The following is a 9,663-nucleotide window of genomic DNA, read 5'->3' as shown; positions in this document are numbered from 1 at the left end:
CGGAATTCCCATTCTCGGAACCGTGATAGCACTTAACATTTCACTTGCTAGGCAAGCCAACTTTAGTTGATTTTTATTAATAATTTTTAACAATTCAAATCAAATGACATCAATAAAAACTGAATAGTATGAAATAAGATGATAAACTAATACACCACGAAATCCGAATACAATCCCAGATCTGGTGCCACAAATACATGAGTGTGTAGAGTACTACAGATAATGGTCTAAATAAAACATAACTATCTGAATCAAAATAAATAACTATAATAATGTAGAAGGGGACTTCAGGGTTGCGGATGTCATGCAACTATACCTCGAGTTTCCATAATAGCTAGATCCGGGCAAACCTCACACAGCACTAGTAGGACCAACTCTAGTATCTGCCCAAGAAGTGCAGAGTGTAATATGAGTACAACCGACCCCATGTACTCTGTAAGTATCGATCTAACCTCATCAAAGTAGTGACGAGGCTAAGGTGGGTCACTTACAATAGCCTACATGCAACTGCAATAATAACAATAATGACAGAAATGAAAATAAAGCAGTTAACTCATAACAACGAACTCAAAATCCAACTGCTAGAGAGACCAGAATAACAAGCCTTATAAATCATCTCAAATGATGAGGCAAATCCAACAGTCATAAACAAAGACAGCTTATACAGTACGTTATAGCGTGCTCCCATCATATCATTATCTGTCTATATCATAATCCGTCTTTATTCAACCATTTCAATTCATTACCTTTCAATATCCGTTGTAGCATGCAACTCTCTCCCCAAATAATTTCAATCAATAATATCAATTCAAAAACCAAAATTTGCAAGAATTTCTACATTAAGAGAGTAAATGTACGAGGCAATGAAGAACCACACAATAATCAAAGAATCTCTAACAACTTGATTGTCTCAACTTTACCAACTCATTGATATCTACCAATTAACAACTAATACAAGTGAAACTACATTATAGAAGGCAACAAATTCTACAAAACTATATGACAAATAAGACATATGACAACTTAAATACGCAAGTAAAACAAGTGGAAACAAATAGCAAATAAGCATGGAATCATTGAGGGATGGACAATATAATACAAATATAACTAAATGACCAGTAACAATTATGGTATGAAAGTAAAATAAGCATGTACCAATTAAGGCATGAAACAAAATATATCATGAAGTAACAAAAACATGGAAGCAAGTAACATAACGGCATATACACACTCGTCACCTCGCATATACGCAGTTTCCCACATAATTCACATAACATGTAGTTCCACATTTTTTAACCTCAAATCAAGGTTAGACCCAACACTTACATCATTCCTCAACTCAAGCAATTAATTAACTACGACCTTACCTTTTGAACAAGTTCCCAAACCAATCAAATCTAGCAAATTATTGACAAAATGATTCAAAATAAGCTTTAGAATCTACCCACAAATGAAAGAAGTTTCATTTTGATCATTTTGGAAAACGTCAACATAGTTTACTCCAAGCACGCACGCTTGGTCAAAACCCGATTACCCATTCATTCGCGGATGAACTAACCCTTAAAACATTCTGTCCGCCCAGATATTCCTCTATGAGATCGCATCCAACCCATTGCGATCGCATAGGCCAAATTCCAGACCCCATAAATTCCTCTTATGCGATCGCACTCTCACCATTGCGATCGCATAGGCCAAAGTCCAGGCCCCCCAATTTCCTCTTATGCGATCGCACTCTCCCCCATGCGATCGCATAGCACAATCCTCTGCCAGGGACCCCAGCCCCAAATACACTACGCGATCGCACTCCTCCTTATGCGAACGCACAGGTCAATCTCCCAAGTCTATGCGATCGCACAGCCCTTTACACGATCGCATAGAGCAAAACTGAGCCCCCTGCCAAACCTTCTATGCGATCGCAATGATACCTATGTGATCGCATAGAACAAAAGTTCTCTGCAATTTTTCTGCTGCATTTTTCAACTCAAAAATCCCCGTTAGCCATCCGAAATCACCCCGAGGCCCTCGGGACCTCAACCAAAAGCATAGATACGCTCTATTACTTCATTCAAACTTGCTCGAAGCTTAAAAACACTATCATAAACATCAAAATCATCAAATTACCACAGATTCAAGCCTAAGTCAAACTAAAACTTTCGAAACTTGCATTTCATCAAAACCCCGACCTAAACACCTCCGAATCAACTGAAATTTTGCACGCACATCCAAAATCACCTAACAGAGCTACTTCAACTCTCAGAATTTTATTCTGACCCTCGGATCAAAATCTCACCTATCAACCGGAATTTGCCAAAATTCAAACTTAGCCAATTCAAGCCTAATTCTACACCGGACCTCCAAATTCAATTCTGATTGCGCTCCTAAGTCATAAATCATCACCCGAAACTAGTCGTATCATCGGAAATCCATTCCGAGCCCTCTAACTCATAAGTCAACATTCGGTTGACTTTTCCAAACTAACTTCTCATAAAGAGACTAATTGTCTCATTTCTAACCAAACTCTATCCGAATTACTTCAAATTCTCCAAACACAAATAATGAAACATATAGAAGCATAAAATGGGGAAAACGGGGCGGTAACTCACGTGACGACGGGTCGGGTCGTTACATCCTCCCCAACTTAAACAAACGCTCGTCCTCGAACGGGTCAAGAAACATACCTGGAATCTCAAACAAGTGAGGATATCTGCTCCGCATCTCCTGCTCGGTCTCCTAAGTGGCCTCCTCCATGGGCCGACCTCTCCACTGCACCTTCACCGAAGCTATGTCCTTTGATCTCAACTTTCGAACCTGACGACCCAAAATAGCCACTGGCTCCACATCGTAGGTCAAATTCTCGTCCAGCTGAATCGTGCTGAAGTCTAACACATGAGTCGGGTCCTCAACATACTTCCTGAGCATGGAAACATCTAACATCGGGTGAACTCCCGACAAGCTAGGTGGCAAAGAAAGCATATAGGCCACCTCCCCAATCCTTGTAAGTATCTCAAAAGGTCCAATGAACCTTGGACTCAGCTTCCCTTTCTTTCCAAATCTCATAACGCCTTTCATAGGCGAAACCTTCAACAATACCTTCTCGCCCACCGCATAAGATACATCTCGAACCTTCCGGTCCGCATAACTCTTCTGACGCGACTGAGCTGTACGAAGTCTCTCCTGGATCACTTTCACCTTCTCTAAGGCATCCTGAACTAACTCTGTCCCTAATAACTTAGCCTCGCCGGGCTCAAACCAACCGACCGGAGATCTACACCATCTCCCATATAAGGCCTCATACGGTGCCATTTGAATGCTGGACTGATAGCTGTTGTTATAAGCAAACTTCGCAAGTGGAAAGAACTCATCCCAAGAACCTCCAAAATCAATAACACAAGCACGCAACATGTCCTCCAATATCTGGATAGTACGCTCGGACTGTTCGTCCGTCTGAGGATGAAATGTCGTGCTTAACTGTACCTGTGTGCCCAACTCCTGATGAAAATTCCTCCAGAACTGGGAAGTCAACTGAGTACCCCTATTTGAGACAATGGAAACCGGGACCCCATGCAACCGTACAATCTCCCGGATGAAAATCTCTGCTAACTTTTCCGAAGAATAGGTAGTACATACTGGAATGAAGTGCGCGGACTTGGTCAGTCTATCCATAATCACCCAAATCGAATCAAACTTCTTCGAGGTATGAGGAAGACCACTCACAAAGTCCATAGTGATATTCTCCCATTTCCACTCCGGAATATCCATCCGCTGGAGTACACCACCGAGTCTCTGGTGCTCATATTTGACCTGCTAACAGTTGAGACACCGAGCCACATAATTCACAATATCCTTTTTCATTCTCCTCCACCATTAATGCTGTCTCAAATCCTGGTACATCTTCGCGGCACCCGGATGAATCAATACCATGAGCTATGGGCCTCCTCTAATATCAACTCCCGGAGCCCATCCATATTGGGCACGCAAATCCGGCACTGCATTCGCAACACACCATCATTACCAATGGTCACATCTCTGGCATCATCATGCTGGACCCTGTCCTTCAGGATAAGCAAATGCGGGTCATCATACTGGTGCTCTCTGATGCGGTCATACAAAGAAGATCGGGATACCACACAAGCCAACACCCGACTGGGCTCAGAAATATCTAACCTTACCATCTGATTGGCCAAGGCCTGAACATCAACTGCAAGGGGCCTCTCCCCAACTGGAATGTACGCCAAACTACCCATACTAATAGTCTTCCGGCTCAAAGCATCGTCCACTACATTGGACTTCCCGGGATGATACATAATGGTAATATCATAGTCCATGAGTAACTCAAGCCATCTCTGCTGTCTCAAATTAAGATCCTTATGCTTAAACAAGTGTTGAAGACTGCGATGGTCCGTATATACCTCACAGGACACGCCATATAGATAATGCCTCCAAATCTTCAAGGCATGAACAATAGCAGCCAACTCTAAGTCATGAATGGGGCAGTTCTTCTCATTGGGCTTTAACTGGAGAGAAGCATAAGCAATAACTCTACCCTCCTGCATCAATACACAACCGATCCCAACTCTCGAAGCGTCACAATACACCGTGTAAGAACCTGAAGCTGATGGCAATACTAGTACCGGAGTTGTGGTCAAAGCCGACTTGAGCTTCTGGAAGCTCTCCTCGCATTCATCCGACCATACAAATGGAGCATTCTTCTGCGTCAACTTCGTCAAAGGCAAAGGAATAAATGAAAAGCCCTGAACTAACCTGCGGTAATAACCCGCCAAGCCGAGGAAACTCCAAATCTCAGTAGCTGAAGACGGTTTGGGCCAACTCTGCACCACATCAATATTCTTTGGGTCAACCTGAATACCATCACTGGACACCATGTGTCCCACAAAAGCCATAGTACTAAGCCAGAACTCACATTTGGAAAACTTTGCATAAAGCTTCTCCTCTCTCAATCTCTGCAATACCACCCTCAAGTGTTGTGCGTGCTCCTCCTAGCTACGCGAGTATACCAGAATATCATCAATAAACACGATCATAAAAGAATCCAGATACGGCCAAAATACACTATTCATCAAGTGCATGAACGCGGCTGGGGCATTAGTCAGCCCGAAGGACATCACTAGAAACTCGTAGTGCCCATATCTCATCCTGAAAGTCGTCTTCATAATGTCTGAATCCCTAATCTTCAGCTGGTGGTAGCCTGATCGGAGGTCAATCTTAGAGAATACCCTCGCTCCCTGAAGTTGATCAAACAAATCCTCAATACAAGGTAGTGGGTACTTGTTCTTCACTGTCGCCTTGTTCAGTTGTCTGTAATCAATGCACATTCTCATTGTGCCATCCTTTTTCTTTACAAATAAGATTAGTGCACCCCACGGTGACACACTCGGGCGAATGAACCCCTTATCTAGGAGTTCCTGAAGTTGTTCCTTGAATTCCTTTAGCTCCGCTAATGCCATACGATAGGGAGGAATAGAGATGGGCTGGGTGCCCGGCACCAGATCAATACCGAAATCAATGTCCCTGTCCGGCGGCATGCCCGGCAGGTCCGCTGGAAACACATCAGGGAAATCCCTCACAACAGGAACCGAATCAAGACTAGGAGCCTCAGCTCCCACATCTCTCACGAAAGTCAAGTACGACAAATAGCCCTTCCCAACCATCCGTTGGGCTTTTAGAAAGGAAATCACCCTGCTGGGTACAAAATCAGTCACACCTCGCCACTCGATCCTCGGAATACCCGGAATAGCCAACGTAACTGTCTTGGCATGACAGTCTAGAATAGCATGGTACGGATATAACCAATCCATACCCAGAATCACATCGAAATCTACCATGCCCAATAATAACAAGTCAACTCGGGTCTCCAGACCCCCAATAGTCACCAAACAGGATCGATATACATGATCCATAATAATAGTATCACCCACCGGGGTAGATACGTGCACAGGCAAGGCAAGATAACCACGGGTCGTACCCAAATAATGAGCAAAATATGAAGATACATAGGAATAGGTAGATCCGGGATCAAATAGGACAGAAGCATCCCTGTGGCAGACTAAGATAATACCTGTGATGACAGCATTTGATGCACTAGCGTCCTTCCTATCTGGAAGAGCATAGAATCGAGCCTGACCACCGCCAGTACGGTCCTCACCCTTGGGGCGACCTCTGGCTACCTGGCCTCCACCCCTAGCTGACTGAGTGGGTGCTGAAGAAACAGGAGAAGAAGACGAGGGCTGATCCCTCTGCTGAGACTATCTACTTCGGAGCCGAGGACACTGTCTCCTCATGTGACCCAACTCACCGCACTCGTAGCAACGACCTGGAGCTGGAGAAGGGGACTGATAGGAACCCCTCGCTGCAGATGAACCCTGGACTGAAGAAGTAGGATCAGAGCTCTGAGCTAGAAGGGCACTCAGTGCAGGTTGGCTCTGCTGATGACCCTGATGACCACGATTTGAAGAAGCCCCACTGGACTCTGTGCGACCTGACTGAGGAGGTCTGAAGGAATGTCCTTTTCTGCGCTGGAACTGTCCCCTAGACATAGCACCGCTAAAATTACCTGAACCTCGAGGCCTCTTAGCCTCCCTCTCCTCACGCTCCCGACGACGATCCGTCTCAATATGACGAGCCGCATCAACTACCTCCTCAAATGTAACTGCTGTAGCCCTATCTCTAGTCATCAATATGCGGATCGGATAGTTGAGCCCATCCACAAACCTCCTGATCCTCTCTCGATCTGTCAGAATCATCCAAGCAGCATGCTGAGCTAGCTGTGTAAACCTCAGCTCATACTGAGTCACTATCATATCTCCCTGAGTCAACCACTCGAACTGACAACGCAGCTCCTCCCTGTGAGACTGGGGCACATACTTCTCCAAAAATACCGTGGAGAACTGCTTACAAGTGAGGGTTTTTACCCCAATAGGCCTACGCCGCTCAAACTCCTCCCACCAAGTAAATGCAGGTCCTGTGAACTAGAAGGTAGTAAAAGCCACTCCACTAGACTCCAGAATACCCGCAGTACGAAGCATACGCTGGCACTTATCCAGAAAACCCTGGGCATCCTCGCCCTCAACACCACTGAATGTCGGAGGCTGGAGTCTACTGAACCTCTCCAAACGACGCTGCTCATCATCCGGCATAGGGGGAACCACATGAGCTCGAGCGGGTGCGACTGGTGCGACTGGCGCAACTAGAACAACTGGTGCAACTGGTGCAGCTGGAGCAACTGGTGCAACTGGCTGAACTGGAGCTACCTCAGGTGTCTGTAAGCCCTGAACAACCTGCTCAGGTGTGCGAGCATCAGGGGTATAATGACCACCCTCGGTCTGAGAAGTAGCCGCTGCTGTAGTGGCTGAAACCGCCTGAGCTAGGCCAGTGTAGATGGACAAGATCTGAGCCAAAGCCTCTTGGAGACTAGGAATCACGATAGGCATTGTCGGTGCCTGAACAGGTGCTGCTGGAGCATCTATAGCTGGAGGCTGGTCCTGGACCTGGGCAGCTGGGGGGTCTACAGGTGTTGCCCCTGCTGGTCTGCCTCGTCCAGCACCACGACCGCATCCACGGCCTCTAGCAGGTGATACTGTGGTCATCCGCCACGTCCGTTAGCACGGGTTCTCGCCATCTGTGAGAGAATAGAATATAGAAATTTAGTTTTCATAGCAACAAGCCGCACGATATGAATTTCAAGAAAGTGAAGTGTTTCCTAACGGTTCTGTAGCCTCCCAAGGATAGATACGGACGTCTACATATCGATCCGCGAGACTCTACTAAACCGGCTCATGACTCGCGAGGCCTAGTAACCTAGGCTCTGATACCAACTTGTCAGGACCCAAACCCGGTCATGATGGCACCCAACCCTAAAACTAGGCAAGCCTGACCAACAATCGCTCTCGGTTTAACGATAAATCTCAAAACCGACAATTTAGGACAAATGTAATAGCCTTAGAATAATAATCCAATATTTATAATAAAATAATATGGAGGAATACGAAATCTAAATAAACACTCCCATAAGATCTGGGGTCACGAGTCTAGAGCCTCTAAAACAAACTGGATAATAATATCTGAACGAAAATACACAAGTCTGGAAATGTATATATATAAACAACTGAAATAGGAAGAGTAGTCAGGTCCTGCGAACGTCAAGCAGCTACCTCAACAACTCTGATAAATCTCTGGAGACAATGACTGCTCAGCTAAGCCTCTGGTGCACTTGAATCTTCACACAAGGTGCAGGGAGTAGGGATGAGTACTACCACTCAGTGAGTAATAAGCATATAAAATGTCTGAAGGCATGAAATCCACGAAATGCCATAAAGTAAAGCTAAAACTAACAGTCCGACACTTTAACTACGAACCAACAGCAAAACAATATCAAGTATATCAGATAAGTATAATGCAACAATGCAATGCAATGCACATGAACCGCTGCAGCGTACAGCCCGATCCGTTTAACGTCGACGGCACTCACTGGGGGTGTGTACAGAGTCCGGAGGGGCTCCTACAGCCCAAGTGCAATATCATCATATCATTACTGTGGCGTGCAGCCCGATCCAAACTCAGTCCACAGTATGCATATGAGTCACATAATATATTCAATTAATTTCCCAGTTTCCAATTATTAAGAAGGATATAATTTAGTCTCTTTAATTTCAGGAAAACTGACTTAGCATTTCATAACAGTGATTGAACACAGGACTGAGATCAATGATTATTCAAATCATGCTATCACAATAATATCCATCCTAGACGAATGCTACAAATCGGTACAAGGCCCCAGATATGGCAATAAGCCTAAGTTTCAACAATACAATGTGCGTATCAGCCGCTAATATATTATAGTTAGCACTCGGGATGGACCAAGTCACAATCCCCAATCATATACGATCCCGCACCTTCCATGGGGTGCGAGTCACACCCTAATATAGCGTCACAATGTGATAAACCGGGGTTTCAAACCCTCAGGCCATCATCTATACAAACTACTCACCTCTAGCCAGCCGTAGATTGGTCCGCAATGCCTTTTCCTCTTGTATCGACCTCCTCGCGCGTCGAATCTAGTCAAAATCACAACGAATACATAAATATGGGCTAAAGAAATATAACCCAATCAAAAATACTCAAAAAGTACTAAAATTCACAAAGTTGGTAAAACTCGAGCCCCGGGCCCACTTCTCGAAAAATTCTGAAAATCACATCAACGGATTCCTCGTCTCACCACGAGTCCGTACATATTAAGTTTGCCAAAACGGAGTTCAAATGGGCTTTCAAATCCCCAAAATTCATTTTCAAAAATCAAGCCCTAGTTCTTCACAATTTCAACTTATTTTCATGGATTTGAGGGTTGATTCTTCATAAAAATGGTGTTTCTAAGTCAAGAAACTTACCTCCAATCAATACACGTTGAAAACCCTCTTCAAATCTCTCAAAACGCTCGCTTGGTGGAGTAAAAATGGTGGAAATATTAAGTGGGTCGCGGGATGAACTAACCCTTAAAACATTCTGTCCGCCCAGATATTCCTCTATGCGATCGCATCCAACCCATTGCGATCGCATAGGCCAAATTCCAGACCCCATAAATTCCTCTTATGCGATCGCACTCTCCCCATTGCGATCTGATAGGCCAAAGTCCAGGCCCCCCAATTTCCT

At 44.8% G+C, this 9,663-nt stretch overlaps 1 protein-coding gene across 1 annotated transcript; it reads right to left on the bottom strand.

The window, feature by feature from the left end:
- Positions 1 to 4,997: 4,997 nt before the first annotated feature.
- On the bottom strand, positions 4,998 to 7,604 carry LOC138887025 (uncharacterized). The gene is made up of 3 exons (XM_070168735.1): positions 7,028 to 7,604; positions 6,314 to 6,979; positions 4,998 to 6,217 (listed from the first exon to the last, which is right to left on the bottom strand). Exons 1-3 carry the CDS (start codon positions 7,602 to 7,604, stop codon positions 4,998 to 5,000), a joined length of 2,463 nt encoding a protein of 820 aa, XP_070024836.1.
- Between the last annotated feature and the right edge of the window lie 2,059 nt (positions 7,605 to 9,663).

This window comes from Nicotiana sylvestris, chromosome 3 (assembly GCF_000393655.2).
Source record: "Nicotiana sylvestris chromosome 3, ASM39365v2, whole genome shotgun sequence".
Taxonomy (NCBI): Eukaryota; Viridiplantae; Streptophyta; class Magnoliopsida; order Solanales; family Solanaceae; genus Nicotiana; species Nicotiana sylvestris.
This window is presented reverse-complemented; position numbering and strand designations above follow the sequence as displayed.